Genomic DNA, 16,392 nt, shown 5'->3' with positions numbered 1-16,392 from the left:
ATTATTGTTTTTTAGGTTGAAAAGAACCTTTCCTTTAACCACAAGAAATCCGGGAAACGGAAATCCGACAGTCCAGTTCGCAAATGCCGTGCAAAATCTAGCACACTCTCGCTTCACGCAACAAAGACGACAGAGCTTTCCGAGGAAGCGCCTCTACAGCGACGGAATTCTATTCACAACGTTCCTTTCGTTGATGTTCATGATCCAGATACAAGGTAAATATCAAATTTAATGGTACCCCAGGGGGACGCACATAACTGTGCACTATTCGCTAAACCCTACTATATCTTCGCTCTGTGTACTGCAAATTATTGCAGAATGTATCGAAAGCTTAGTTGAGGGTGTATTAAATATGAAGACTAGTTTTTTCTCCAGTTTTGATTTTATGTAGTTCAATGACTGACTGCTACAAGGAAGACTGCTATAACTATTTGCTCCAAAACTTAATATCAAATGTACAAAAGACGGCTTATGCGTTTTCCTATTCCACAGTTTTATCGTTACCAACTGTACAATGTACAATGTACATACATATATAAAAACTTTTTTTCCATAGATAGTTGTGATTAATCATGTTGTAACATCAATGCTTTTAAACAGAGGTCTGGATAATTTCAATCTTTAATGAGGAAAAATATTTCATAATTTTAATTTTATTTATTTCAGATGTCGGATGGAGAGATACAAGGAGGAGAGAAGGTCGATGCTAAGGTTGAAGTACAAGGCAGAGGACTACCTCTCCGACCAATTCTCCAAGAAGAAGAAGCTCAGCAACACATCATCGGTGGAGTCTAATGATTCTTCAGACATCAACCAAACCCTGAAACCTTTCGTTAAACCTTCGGAGTTGACTAAACCCATTGGCAAGGTTTTAGAGATTTCCAAACCTCCAGAGGTTGCTTTCAAGCTGACCACCGATGTCTCCCTGAAGATAAGCGAGGCTAGGAGTACAGAGACTTCAACGGCGTCTAGTCCTATAATACTACGACAGAAGGCCCCCGAGCTCTGGAAGCTGGTCGATCTCAAGCAACCTGAACCTTCAACTCTTTCCAGGAAAACCGATTCAGATAAAAAGCGGAGTTGGACGGCCACCAAGGATGTTTGGGCGGGCCGGGCCCGCCCCACAGAATTGGACATACAAAAGATATCTGAACCCACACAATCTAGTCTTGTCAAGAATAGTGATATTAGCACCAGTAAAATAAACTTCGGCCATATTGACGATTCCGTGAATGTTAAAGAGCGTGCGACCATATTCGGTCCTCGCTCCCAAGACTCGAAGCCTCGAACGGTATCGGTCGGAAATGTACATTTGGACTCGAAATCGAGACCCTGTAACACGCAGGAAGGGAAGAAACGCACAGTATCCATAGGATCAGAAAAGCCGAGTTTTGAATCGGCCAGGAAATTTTCGGCCGTCAATCCAACCTCACCGAGTAAGATAAAAAATATGGCCGCAATGTTTGAGCACAACATTAAGTAGAATTATTAGAATTATTTATTTATCAAACTTAAGTAAACTTTTAGTATTTTTTTTTAAAAGTCTATTCGGCCCCTCACGGGCCATTGACTGATATAATTGTAGTGAATATCAAAAGCAGTTTTGAATCTTCCTATATTTATCCAAAGTGCAAAAAACCTATGATCTGAAAAATGTTTTGAAAATGAGCTTTTCAATCAAATATTTTGGCTTTCATTATTTTCAAATTTATACATGCGCCATTTCTGTTTTTACATTTACACTAAATAGTTCTTCTTTTATTTATTTTCAAGCATATAATTCAATATTTATGAACTGCTTTTTCAGTCTTTAAACAAGTTTTAGATGCATTTGCTTTAAAACTATATTTATATATGTAATATAAACAAGTTAAACATGTAAACCCTATTAAGAACTTAAACCCTATTTCAAAACGTGCATTTTTCTTAAAAAAATTGTTTGTAAAAAGGAAGCAAAATAGAGTCCTATCTACTTCTTTAAATGGTATGTTTCACATAAAAAAATGTGTACTGCTTAAAATGATATCCACAGATTATTTCTAGATAGAACGTAGTATTTAGACCCTCGTCCTTTAAATCATCTAAAATCAGATTATATTTGAATTTTTTAAAATGGTGATTCTTCCCCTTTCATTCCTCAGAGCCGGTTAAAAAATATATTTGATTCCCCCTCCCCTTATTCCTCAGAGCCGGTGAAAAAATATATTTGATTCCCCCCCCCCCTTATTCCTCAGAGCCGGTTTAAAAATATAATGATTCCTCCTCCCTTTATTCTTCAGAGCCAGTTAAAAAAAAGTATAATAAACTTGTTCGATCTAAGTTTTCTATTTGAAGTATAAATTATAGAAAAACTAATCTCCCTCTAAAGCTCTGTTGGATTAGCCCGTAAATGGTATTTGAAGGTATAAACCTGGGAACTACTTTATATTCCTCGATAATTTCAACAATTCATTTTAATAGTTATGTTACATGCAAGGGTTGCTTGTACTTTATGACCTCTATTATATGAAACAGGCTGTGATTTATTGTAGTGTCGCTTTTCATTCACCCTATTCAGTGTTATTCAATAAATAATTCATCCAAATATCTATTTATTTATCCAATTCATTTATATATATTCATTTATCCAATTTATTAATATATATATATATATATTTATATATATTTATCCAATTACACATTTGATTTTCCAGTTTAGTCTTCTTGGAGGATTTGGTAGAGAATATTATTTTAAATGTCGCCTTCTTCATTTTTTCTTTTAACATTTTAATAAAAAAAATTTAGATTGAATCTTAGCTTAAATTGAACTTGATAAGAAAAATAAGAAAATAGTATAAAATGCGCAAACATTTGTTAAAAGTAGCGTCGATGTATTAGACATTAGTCAGTATTTAAATAGAATTATGTCAGCAAGAGATATAAAAAGCATTTTTTAATAAAAATTCAGTTAAATTTGAATCTGAAGAAAAACTGAGAAGGATCAACCCATACCAAAACATGTTTTCAAAACAATATTGAAATAATATATGCACTGTACTGTCAACTTTGTTGTGGTTCAAACCATTACCACTATTAAATCTGTTAAAAAAAATTTATTATCAAAAAACATTTATTTCTTAAAAATGCTTATTTCTCAAAATACAATAAATAGAGACAGATGCCCAACACAGCAAGGATTCTTTTTTGTTCAGTCTCACTGTGTTTTTAACTCTTTATGGGCGGAGAGTTTGTGTGCTGGGCCTCTGCATAAATAACTTAGATATTAAGAAATTAACACTAAAACGAATTTATTAAATTGGAGAGAGGCCACTGAACTACCTAACGCCGGTTAACATCCTGAATCACTGATTCAAATCCTCGTGAATCTTTTTTTAACTTTAAATCGGTGATAAAGAATAGGTACAAGTTCACCGACTCAGCTCAAATCAATTAAATTCAGTCATTGCACTTTAAGAAATGTCAAATTTTCAATCTTGATTCTTCAAATGTTGATGAATAATAAATTTCATCTAACAAAATTTTAAGAATAATACTACATATAGTTGAATTTGGCTCTGTGCTCTAACAAATAGTTGATGAAAATTTGACATTTTTTACAGTGTGTTATCTTTATATTGATCAAACAACTGAGGAATGTATTTGTATAAGTATGAATATATAAAAGGTAAGAAATTCCTGCTTTGGTTAAAGATAAAACTGCAAAGGATTTGATTTATGAAAAAAAAAGATAAGAAAATGTTGCCTAATTCAAATATTTAAGTTAATTTCTATTTTTTTTATAATTATATTGGTAAATATTGTTTTAAATTAACTGGATGATAATAAATCAGCCGTTTATGATTCAAATCTGATAAAATATTCGCTGATAGTTGGGTTACAGCTGATTATCTGTTAGGGGCGTACAAGGAAATCTGGGATTAGAAGAATTTTGGCCAAAAAAATATTTGGACCAAAAAATGTTAAGTTTTTGGAATCAGTCTGAATCATTTGTAGAATGGTATGAAAAAGAAGTTATTAAAGGGGGGTTTAAAGATCGGCAACCTTGTGTACGCCCCAGGAAGAGCTTTCTTCTTCAATCCTTAATCCACCATAGCGCAAAGGGCAAAGGAAAACAGCATGTTCAAGAACTAAATTATTATTATTATTGTTACTATTATTATCATTTATTAACATTATTATAAAAATTATTATTATCATTATTGTTGTTATGAAAATCTCACCATAACAGCAATGGTCCCCATAGCTGCCCCGAAAATCTTGTTTTGTTGTCCTGTAATTTCATTTTCAATAACAGTGTAGCAACCCTGAAATCATTTATTCAAAACTCATTCTGGTTTTAAAAACTAAACTTACACACTTGAAAAATAAGTTTGTTTTTAGATTTTAAGATTACTTCTTTTAAAAAAAAAGGTGAAAAGGTAAAAAAAATGTAATGCAAGAAAGAAAGAAAAATTGCTGATTTTTATATTGCAGAATAAATGTACGGGAATGAATTTATAATGTATAATATTAAAGACAAATTCAACATTTTAAAAATGTATCATCCAAGGTTTGGGACTTGTTTTCGGGATTTCACGCCCATCTGTGTGACGAACCCATCAAGGTCTTTTTTGGACCCTCAGATAAGTTTAAAGGATGAGAAGGGACCGAATTTGTAGGGGCATAGAACTGCCCACCTCCGGTTTTAGTTTGAGTCACCCCCGACTCAAATTCTTAATTTTAAATCGGTGGTTCAAATTTGATCCAACACTTTGCAATTGTTCGTTCCGCCGCGTAGCTCATATTTATTAAATTCAGCCCCAGATGAATGATTTTTGTTTCCCTGAAAGTAATATTTGTCATTCTCGTTATAAGGCGCCTCCCTACACACCTAAGATAGAGAAATATTAAAACATAAACAAATAAAAAAAAAATAAAATTGTAGTAATTTAAATAAAAAACTGAATAAGAAATTATGAAATCACAAGAATGCCAGTCTATATTTCTAAAGGTAGAAAAAGATCAACATTATGTTTGTAAAAGATTAGCCAAGATCAAGATATGGGTCAAGTTTAACACAAAGATCAAGTCAAATGTCAAAAAAGAATCTAGATTAAGTAAAGAGTCTTGGTGATACTAAAGACCAAGGTATAGGTTAATATTAACACAAGATCAAGATGTTAGTCAAGATTAACACAAAGTTCAAGTCAAAGATAAAAATTAGAATAAAGATCAAGATAAGAGTCTTGATGATACCTAAGACCAAGTTTGACACCAAGGTCAAAATAAAACTAAAGATTTGCACCAAGATCAAACTAAAGGTCAAAACTAATCCCAAGGTTAATGTAGAATTCAGGATTAAGATCATTATCAAAAGATTTGAGTTAAGATAAGGTAAAGGTCAACATTATAAATATCAACAAATTAAATATCAATATTAAACCCAAGATTAAGAATTACGTAAGATTTAGATAAAATGCAAAGTCAAGAGATACCACTAGATCAAAATCAAAATGAATCTTAAGATCAAAATCTGGAGCACATATTAAACATATCATCACCAAACATATGCCTACCAAACATATCAAAACAGAACCTATTCCATTACTAAACATATCAAAACAGAACATATCCAATTACTAACATCTCAAAACGCAACGGTGGGATATGTTTGGTGATGATATGTTTTGTATGTGCTCCGAAAATCTAACATAAATCCTACTTTTATTTCTTCTGCTGTATTTTCTGCGTCTTTATTTCGTGAGTAAAAGCAACAGCCAACAGGTTTATTTCCAGCTAAATACAACAACAATTAAAGGTATTGTCTCCAGCTAAATACAACAACAATTAAAGGTATTGTCTCCAGCTAAATACAACAACAATTAAAGGGATGTCTCCAGCAAAACACAACAACAATTAAAGGGATGTCTCTAGCTAAATACAACAAGAGTTAAAGGGATGTCTCCAGCTAAATACAACAACAATTAAAGGGATGTCTCCAGCTAAACACATCAACAATTAAAGGGATGTCTCTAGCTAAATACAACAACAATTAAAGGGACGTCTCTAGCTAAATACAACAAAATTAAAGGGATGTCTCTAGCTAAATACAACAACAGTTAAAGGGATGTCTCCAGCTAAATACAACAACAATTAAAGGGATGTCTCAAGCTAAACACAACATCAATTAAAGGGATGTCTCTAGCTAAATACAACAACAATTAAAGGGATGTCTCTAGCTAAATACAACAACAGTTAAAGGGATGTCTCCAGCTAAACACAACAACAATTAAAGGGATGTCTCTAGCTAAATACAACAACAATTAAAGGGATGTCTCTAGCTAAATACAACAAAATTAAAGGGATGTCTCTAGCTAAATACAACAACAGTTAAAGGGATGTCTCCAGCTAAATACAACAGCAATTAAAGGGATGTCTCCAGCTAAATACAACAACAATTAAAGGGATGTCTCCAGCTAAATACAACAACAATTAAAGGGATGTCTCCAGCTAAATACAACAACAATTAAAGGGATGTCTCTAGCTAAATACAACAACAGTTAAAGAGATGTCTCTAGCTAAAATAGATAAATTATTTCTATTCAAGTTTGCTGTTATCATCCAGTGCAAAATTTTTTATCTAACAAAAGAAACGAACGAAGCAAAAGCAAAAAAAAACTATAAAACAGTTTAATTCAATCGCTCAAACCAGTAAACTCTAATAAGGCTACTCAATTTATTACTATAAAAAGTTCAATGAGCATGAGAAACATCTAGTTGTGCAGTGTAAAAAGACCCTTTTCACATAAGTGTCGAGTAAAATGACTTTCTATGAAACAACATCAAATAGGTACAATTAAGGATTGCCATAGTGATCGTCTTTTTATTCTTTTGAATTCTAGTTATCACTGTAAATTTCAGAGCCTCCAAAAATGAGATGAAATTGAATTTTTAAAACTCTCTTACTCTTACTGGGGTGTTCCAATATACATGGGAATTCAGTGACGAATTCGATATCGTCTTTGTTATGAATTATCATTGTAATACCTGATTTCTAAAACATAATATTATTATGTCTGCTAGAGTTTATTTTATGAAAACGGTGAATGGCTGTAAAGATGTGTCTATAATTTCTCCGCAAGATGAACAGTGAAGACGGACAAGTTTTACTCTGTTTGTATTCTGTAATTTTCTTGTTTTACTAAGTACAACCGTATGCAGTCAAAACATAAACAAACATATTGTAAACATAGCAGACGAAATTCTTACGGATTATAGCTTTCTCAGTAGGTATCTCTATACTAAATCAAAGAATTATTTTAAAAGACGATATCGAATTCGTCACTGATTTCCAGATTTATTGGGACACCCTGTATACTACCTTCCCAGTTAGGAGTTAGTGCAGAGTTCCAGTCTGTAGCATTGTTTACTCCGCAGCATCTCAGCTAAAAATAGATCATTCATTCACACGCAGATTTAACATTTCGGTCCTTATCCCAACAAGCTGTTTGACTTTTGATAATAAAGACGACATTTTCATATTTCCCAGGAATGGTAGAAAACCCAGCGCCAGAGAAATATTATTCCAAAAAAAATCTAAAATATTATAAGATATTAACTATTGAAAAATGTTTTTTGAAAGAACCGAAAAAATGGAAAAAAAATGATAATAATGAATATTTTTTGTTAATTTTCCATAAATATTGTCAATTATGCTTATCAGTATGACTATGTGTAAAGGTTGGCAAATAAAGCTTATCTCCCTGAGGTATTAATAAATCCATCCTGATAAAAAAGCTCGGAAATCCCTGGAATTGTGGCTTTACATGAAGCAAAACATTAAGTTTTATCAACGGTTTTTTTGTCCTTTGGATATTTTTATAAAAATATTTTCCCTTTAAGAATCTTAATTCCCATTTTGATCTCTTGATTCCAATTTATGCATCTATTTTGGACAAAATTGGAAATATGGGGGGTAAATTTTAACCAAGTTCTTATTTAGTAAGTTAGTAAAAAACATGAATTAAAAAGCATAAAAAAAATTAAGAAAAGATCACTAACAATTTGTACAAAAAAGTATTGGGATTTAAACTTAGTTTAACTAAAATGTTAACCAGGACAATAGGAAGACGACTTTTAGAATCCAAGGAGCATAAGGCAAAGCAATTGTGTAATTTCCTTTTTCTTAATTACTGATTTAGTAAGTGTCTAGTAAAACTATTTGCTGTGTAACAACATCAAATTCACTATAATGTCGTCTTCCTATTCCATTGTTTAATTGTATAATTAAGATTTGTTAATTTTGTATACTCGTGAAATAATCGAAATCATAAATTCTCTCGACGATCTTGTGTGAAATGAGAGAGCATAGAAAAAGTATAGGTTTGGGTTTGATTGCGAGTTAAGGAACGAGATTAACGATTTTCGTTTATTCAACAGTTTCCATCCATAGATAAAGATAGATTGCGCATAAGACGACATTTTCCATCTTAAAAGATATAAATGTGCAGCTAGATGTTTTAAAGATATTCCTATTATATAGATAACTAGGTCGGTTGTAAACATTGGCTGTTCTTATGTCATTGAGTACTTGTGGTGTACATGAGTTCCGTAGAGAGAAATTAAAGTTAGTTTAGTCCTTCTCATTTCCTTCTTCAGTTCTTGTCAATATGATATATTGCTCAGTGAAATATTGCTGTTCAAATAGTTCCATTCCCGGAGTTATTTTACGCTCTATTATGAAATCCATTAAAACACCAAACCACCCCGCTTGTCATTGAAGTACACTTCGACCCCTAGAAGTATGAGTTCGCGGGCTGTACAGTTCTTGGTGATTTTGCGTACATAAGCTATCTATGTTTATCTATTTATCTATGTTTCCATCTCTGGAGAATTAGTTACCTCCTTCTGTACTTCGTTCCACACTTTTTTAAATGCAAGTTCGCTCGTATCGTCCTTAGCTTCATCCTTTAAAATTATTTGGATCAATCAATCAATCAATCAATCAATCAATAACTTTTTATTGATTAAAGGGACTGTAAGCGTTATTTCAAATAAACTTGATGGCAATTTCCCGATTTGCAACGATATATGACCTTGAAACCTTAATCGGATCAAAAATGTGGAAGACAACGTCGTTTAACGTTTTTCTGGAAAAGTGTTTATTTCTGTGAATTTCTCCAATGTTTATAATAAATAATAAATGCGCTAGTGCACTTTTTCAGAAACCCGTAATTAAAAATAATCAGTTTAAAGAACCAAAAACATGGATATCTTTTATCAGTGATACCGTTGTAAATAGAGCATTGACATCTTTTTTGGGCGGGTCGCTCGAAATTAAGCTCACAGTCTTTTTATTAAATGAAATGATTCCTTGCAACTTTGCAGTTAAAAACAAATTAATTTTAAATTGCAGCTTTATAAATAAGTCATAATATTGATCAAATATCCAATATTTTTATTAGCAATTAAAACAAAATTTAGAGTTTGAAATTCATGAACAAAACAGAAATTGTATCAAGGTACTAATGCAAGGAAAGTTATTTCAGAGGTGTTCGCATTTTTTGTACTGCAGTGTACTGTCTTTGAGCGGAAAAGTAAACACAAGATGGATGTCACAGCCTGACATGGAATCCATTTTCACAAAAATTATCTATGAAATATTCTGGTCATAGGAAATGTACTGTCTTTACTCTGACTAGGGTTCCAGCGGAATGTATTGACAATACTAACTAGGGTTCCAGCGGAATGTATTGACAATACTAACTAGGGTTCCAGCGGAATGTATTGTGCAATACTGACTAGGGTTCCAGCGGAATGTATTGACAATTCTAACTAGGGTTCCAGCGGAATGTATTGACTATACTGACTAAGGTTCCAGCGGAATGTATTGACTATACTGACTAAGGTTCCAGCGGAATGTATTGACAATACTGACGAGGGTTCCAGCGGAATGTATTGACAATACTGACTAAGGTTCCAGCGGAATGTATTGACAAAAATTGTTGCCTGCAAATTCCACCTTTTTTGCGCGCTTGCTTTCGTAAATAAATGTCCCATAAATTCCGTATTTAGTGTGGAACTAATTAAATAAATTCGTAAATTCACATTTTTTAACTGATCAAATACAATACAAATGCAGAATTAACTTAAATTTTATTTTCAAATAAGCTAATCTACATTTATCAGCGATCAATGTGCAACTTTACCATTTCCAGGTTTGAATCTAATGAATTTGAGGAATTTGAGCCGCGTCTTAATCCGCGAATAACCAGTTTCAATTAAGCGCCGGCTTAAATGTTGAAACATTAAATACAAAAACCAACTATATTTCCGCCGCGTCTTAAATTTAAGCCGCGGCTCAAATTTTTTAAAATCGGCCTCTGGTTTGTATTTTTAACTTTTGTTTTACTCACATTGTAGTACTTGATAGAGTTTAGAAGAGGATCTTTAATCTGAGTATCCAATGTACCCTACACAAGAAAAATATATATTAAAAAAATTTGAATAGTTTAAAATAATGAAACCCATATCTTTATGAAAAAAATTGGTATAAAATAACAGTTCAAATTTGAATATTCAAGAAAATATTTCTCAATAAATTCAGTTGATCGTTTGTTAAACGTAAAATTTCTCAAATATAAAAAATGAATGTTTTTTTGCCTGGAAAATGAGAACAGCTCCGACAATGCCTCCGATAAAAATTGCAAGAATGAGAACGAAGTAGGTAGTCAGCATACACCTGTTCTCCTGAACATATTTAGTTAGAAATATATCCACTAGGTGTCTCTATTAGGTAGTCAGCATACACCTGTTCTCCTGAACATATTTAGTTAGAAATATATCCACTAGGTGTCTCTGGTAGGTAGTCAGCATACACCTGTTCTCCTGAACATATTTAGTTAGAAATATATCCATTAGGTGTCTCAAGTAGGTAGTCAGCATACACCTGTTCTCCTGAACATATTTAGTTAGAAAAATATCCACTAGGTGTCTTTGGTAAGAAGTCAGCATACACCTGTTCTCCTGAACATATTTAGTTTGAAATATATCCATTAGATGTCTCAAGTAGGTAGTCAGCATACACCTGTTCTCCTGAACATATTTAGTTAGAAATATAATCCCCCTGACTTTTATCCTACCCAAGGTTTTGAACATAATCCCTCTGACTTGTATCCTACCCAAGGTTTTGAACTTAATCCCCCCTGACTTGTATCCTACCCAAGGTTTTGAACATAATCCCCCTGACTTGTATCCTACCCAAGGTTTTGAACTTAATCCCCCTGACTTGTATTCTAGTAAAGGTTTTGGACTTAATCCCCCTGACTTGTTGAACATAATCCCCCTGACTTGTATCCTACCCAAGGTTTTGAACTTAATCCCCCTGACCTGTATTCTAGTAAAGGTTTTGGACTTAATCCCCCTGACTTGTATTCTACCCAAGGTGTGAACATAATCCCCCTGACTTGTACTCTACAAAAGGTTTTGAACATAATCCTCCTGACTTGTATTCTACCCAAGGTTTTGAACATAATCCCCCTGACTTGTATTCTACCCAAGGTTTGGAACTTAATCCCCCTGACTTGTATTCTACCCAAGGTTTGGAACTTAATCCTCCTGACTTGTATCCTATGCCCAAGGTTTTGACCATAATCCTCCTGACTTGTATCCTACCCAAGGTTTTGAACATAATCCCCCTGGCTTGTATTCTACCCGAGGTTTTGAACTTAATCCCCCTGGCTTGTATTCTACTCGAGGTTTTGAACATAATCCCACTGGCACATAATCCCTCTGGCTTGTATTCTACCCGAGGTTTTGAACATAATCCCCCTGGCTTGTATTCTACCCGAGGTTTTGAACATAATCCCCCTGACATGTATTCTACCCCAAGGTTTGGAACCATAATCCCACTGGCTTGTATTCTATCCGAGGTTTTGAACTTAATCCCCCTGACTTGTATTCTACCTGAGGTTTTGAACATAATCCCACTGGCTTGTATTCTACCCGAGGTTTTGAACATAATCCCCCTGACATGTATTCTACCCCAAGGTTTGGAATCATAATCCCCCTGACTTGTATCCTACCTTGAATGCCCCGCAGCAGCCGAAGAATGAAATGACAACAACGAGGATAGCGATGATGATGAGAAGGATGGGGGCCCCGGCATAGATCCCCAGATCAAACCCAGCCACTTCAATATCATTTTCAGCCAGAATACTTTCAGCCTAAAGAAACCATAATCACATCGATACAATACTGCCAGTCTTATTGCATTAAATGTGCTGGGTTCACTAATCCTGGGTACACAAGACAGGCTAGTTCAAATAGATGTGTATGTAGAACTCTAAACTGGTCAAGGCTATAATGCAAGGAAAGTTATTTCAGAGGCTTACGCATCTTTTGTACTACAGTGTACTATCTCTGGGCGGTAATGTACACACAAGACAGATGTTGAAGCCTGACATGGGATCCATCTTTCACATAAAAATCAATGAAATATTTTGGTCATTGGAAACTTTTATGCAAATTATCAAAATTATCAAAATTTAATGCTTTTGACCTCCTCGGATACTAAACGAACACTGTTGCATCTGTTCTTGTTTACAAATTCCACCCAGAGAGAACTGGTTTCAATATGTACGCCGAGTATACGCAACTGCAATTAACTTTCCTTGCATTATAACCTTGATACCAGTAAATCTTTGTACTTGTTCAAATCATATGACGATTGAATTCAAGTGCAATATCATCACTAGGAAAGGATGATTCACGTAACACGTTTTTCTATCAGTAGCTGCATCACTGAAAACTCAGTTTGGAAACAAAAATTTCTTAAAGACCCCTAAGGAAGCTGTACTTAAAATTTCATGTAATTTTGTCGAAAGGGGAGTTGGTTATGGGTTAAATGATCAAAATTTCTGTGAAAAAAATGTTAAAACTTTAAAAATTATAAAAAAACCTTACATCTGTGAAAAGGTTGAGGAAGGAAGGTTTATCCACGAGAATCCAGCACCCGAACCCTAGTGTTACCAAACCCAATATCTAAACATTTATTTCATCCTATTATCTAAATATATAAAGTAGTAATCTCTGTTTGTTTGTTTGTATGCCCGATCATAACTCAGAAACCCCTTGACCAATTTACTTTAAATTTTGATTGGGAGACTCAGGAGACCCACGGGATTATTCTTAGCTTGGTTTCTAATTTGAGTGGGTCAACTTTTATAGGAATAAAATGCTAGATTCGTATTTTATGACCAAGTGATGCGGGTTTAACGAGGGAGTAACTTTGAGTAACCTGGTCAACGCAGCTGGCATTTCAGCTTATCATACAATTCTAGCATGGAAACTCAGCTTTACCTGGAGTTTCCCCCATAAAAATCAACCTACTCAACTTCGAATACATTAAACCAGGCTAAAAGCATACCCGTGGTTCTACCAAGTTCCCCACATAAAATAGATGCAATTGGGTTCAGGGGTTCATGAGTTATGATTGGATATCCTAACAGAACACAGATATTACTACTTTACATACGTTATTCGGACATATAATTTGCTTGGTCTGTTTGTATCGAATAATTATCTAAACAGCTGAACCGGTAGGACCCAGATATTTTGTGGTACCTCAAACGACCCCAGGAAAGGACCAGCAAAATTCAAGTTTTAAATGTACAATGGAAAAATGGCCATTTGTGCATGAAAGCGATATAATAAAATAAAATATTTTTGTTTTTCTCCAGCATTAGTGTTTAATAGACAAATAATGCTTAGTTAGCGTCAGGTTAACCATTCTTGACTTTGAATGTGATGCTTAAGTTTAAATTTTATGGTATATTTAAATTTAGAATAATTTACCACTTTTAATTGTTTACACACTTACCATGTTTCATAATGTGGATTCTTATTTCAAGCCGTTTATTTTCTATTCATTCTTTATTTAATTTTTATCACTAAAAGCATTTTAAAATGCAATGGAAAATAAAAATTAAAAATGGAAAATTGCTGAAAAAAAAGCAGTAAACGGTTAAATTGCAAAGTCCTTTTTGTTACTAATGTTATTCATGTAAATTTTTTGTTACTAATGTCGTCTTTGATAAGAAATGTCGCCCAGGAATTTGTGATTTACATTTTTATTGCAATTGTTTATAAAATGTTTAATAAATATGACATAATCATTACCGACGCATTTTATAATTAAAAAAAAAGATAACCTTTTCTGGTTCTCCCTGTAAATATTAAAAATCTAATTATTTTTTGGTTCTCCCTGTAAATATTAAAAATCTACTTATTTTCTGGTTTTCCCTGTAAATATTAAAAATCGAATTATTTTTTGGTTCTCCCTGTAAATATTAAAAATCTACTTATTTTCTGGTTTTCCCTGTAAATATTAAAAATCGAATTATTTTTTGGTTCTCCCTGTAAATATTAAAAATCTAATTATTTTCTGGTTCTCTCTGTAAATATTAAAAATCTACTTACAAAAACAATAAAATTTGTCGTAAAGAGAAGAAACTTCATCATCTTTGGAAAACATCCCTCCATTTTGGATTTCTGAAAAAATGATCGATGAATTTTAATCCTTTTAAACTTTCTTAAAAAGGCTTAGACAAAGAATGCAGAACACTTTTCACAGTACTATAAGTTTCTAATTCTTATTTATTTGCAACCAGAAGTCATAACTGCACATGATCTAGATATCCACTGTGAAAACTTTTAAATTTAAGAGATATTTGCTTGATCCCTTGATGTTAGTTATCCAGATGCAGGGTAAGATCACCAGGGGATATCCAAAATGACGATCAATACTTGATCTTGAGACTTATTACACAAAAGTTCTGATCTGCGATGTAGTTCAAAGTATGAATTCTGGTTGCAAAGATATAGAAATGGGAAATTTAGACTTCGGAGTAGAATTAATTCCGTTTAATTAATTCCGTTTGGGGATTGGTCCAAAATTCAGCTGTATGTTATTAAGGCTAAACAGTACATGTACATGTAGGACTAGGTTCCATATTATAGTAAAATTAATTTCACAGTAAAATATACTTGAGCAAAAGATTTTTCAAACTAAATAAACAGCCTTTTATATTTAATTCAGTACATGGAAGACGACATTCAAAACTATTTACCAACTGTCATGTTTCGTGGGACACCCTGCAGATGAACAACAACAATCTTAATCTGTGAAATTTCATTTAAAACTAAATCCCTGTTACATTGGGTTTGACAACACATCTAAATTTCAGTTGGATTTGAATTTAGACAGAGGTCTCTCAGTCTTACATAATTCAAATCTGAGTCGGTTTATTTTAATTTCCTTGACATTCTGTCAAAATGCAAATTCATTATTTTTAAGAATGTTTGAAATTCATCATCACAAGAATAGTATTATTCAGCTCAGACTTACTCTTTTGTCTCTCTCTCTCTATACTAGATTTCTAATCTTTAAAAGAGCTGTTTTTATTTATGGATTAAAGCACAAAGCAGAATGTATCCCCGTTATCCTAACTCGAAAAGTTTTCAATTCTAATAATAATTCCTCCATATTGTTTCTAAAGCAGAAATGCTAAAGTTTCTTTACACTAAAACCACTAGTTGTTAATAATAAACTTTTGAATAGAAAATTATGCATATCTTGAGCATACAAAGCTACCATCGTCGAACTCACAACTGAACAAATGGAATTACGCCTACAGTCCCTTTAACTGCTGTTTGGTCTTAGTACAGTCCCTTAAACAGCTGTTTGGTCTTAGTACAGTCCCTTTAACTGCTGTTTGGTCTTAGTACAGTCCCTTTAACTACTGTTTTGTCTTAGTACAGTCCCTTTAACTACTGTTTTGTCTTAGTACAGTCCCTTTAACTGCTGTTTGGTCTTAGTACAGACCCTTTAACTGCTGTTTGGTCTTAGTACAGTCCCTTTAACTGCTGTTTGGTCTTAGTACAGTCCCTTTATCTGCTGTTTGGTCTTATGTAAAGTCCCTTTAACTGCTGTTTGGTCTTATGTACAGTCCCTTTAACTGCTGTTTGGTCTTAGTACAGTCCCTTTAACTGCTGTTTGGTCTGAGTACAGTCCCTTTAACTGCTGTTTGGTCTTAGTACAGTCCCTTTAATTGCTGTTTGGTCTTAGTACAGTCCCTTTAATTTCTGTTCGGTCTAAGTAACAGTCCCTTTAATTGCTGTTTGGTCTTAGCATTGTATAACGTTTGTATGTAAATCCCCTATATACTATATGTTATGAAAAATTACATCAATCTTTAAGACTGGGTCGCTTTTGAAGTGTCACAACACGATTTGGGCCTAACTTACTCACTTTTCCTTTTTAGTAGTCCTAGACATTCTAGAACTATAATATATAATGTTTTTAGCTTTAGTTTCTTAGAAAGAATTGGCGAAATTCTGATTGATTTTATCGTG

At 33.3% G+C, this 16,392-nt stretch overlaps 2 protein-coding genes across 2 annotated transcripts in view; one reads left to right on the top strand and one right to left on the bottom strand.

Annotated features, from left to right (window-relative positions):
- The window catches only part of LOC111697584 (uncharacterized), a 79,458-nt gene extending 77,735 nt beyond the window's left edge, over positions 1-1,723 (top strand). The window contains exons 31-32 of the mRNA XM_023467636.1: positions 16-215; positions 667-1,723. Coding sequence (XP_023323404.1) covers positions 16-215; positions 667-1,483 — 1,017 coding nt within the window. The 3' untranslated portion in view covers positions 1,484-1,723. The remainder of the gene's footprint in view (positions 1-15; positions 216-666) is intronic.
- Positions 1,724-3,077: 1,354 nt separating this feature from the next.
- LOC111697582 (leukocyte surface antigen CD53) lies at positions 3,078-14,565 on the bottom strand. The gene is made up of 11 exons (XM_023467634.1): positions 14,458-14,565; positions 12,943-13,020; positions 12,063-12,203; positions 10,642-10,728; positions 10,395-10,451; positions 8,881-8,946; positions 7,361-7,424; positions 5,702-5,775; positions 4,823-4,870; positions 4,221-4,304; positions 3,078-4,127 (listed from the first exon to the last, which is right to left on the bottom strand). Exons 1-11 carry the CDS (start codon positions 14,518-14,520, stop codon positions 4,080-4,082), a joined length of 810 nt encoding a protein of 269 aa, XP_023323402.1. The 5' UTR covers positions 14,521-14,565; the 3' UTR covers positions 3,078-4,079.
- Between the last annotated feature and the right edge of the window lie 1,827 nt (positions 14,566-16,392).

The sequence above is a fragment of the Eurytemora carolleeae genome, unplaced genomic scaffold (assembly GCF_000591075.1).
Source record: "Eurytemora carolleeae unplaced genomic scaffold, Eaff_2.0 scaffold242, whole genome shotgun sequence".
Classification (NCBI taxonomy): Eukaryota; Metazoa; Arthropoda; class Copepoda; order Calanoida; family Temoridae; genus Eurytemora; species Eurytemora carolleeae.
The sequence above is the reverse complement of the archived record's forward strand: the minus strand, read 5'-3'. Positions and strand labels throughout refer to the sequence as shown.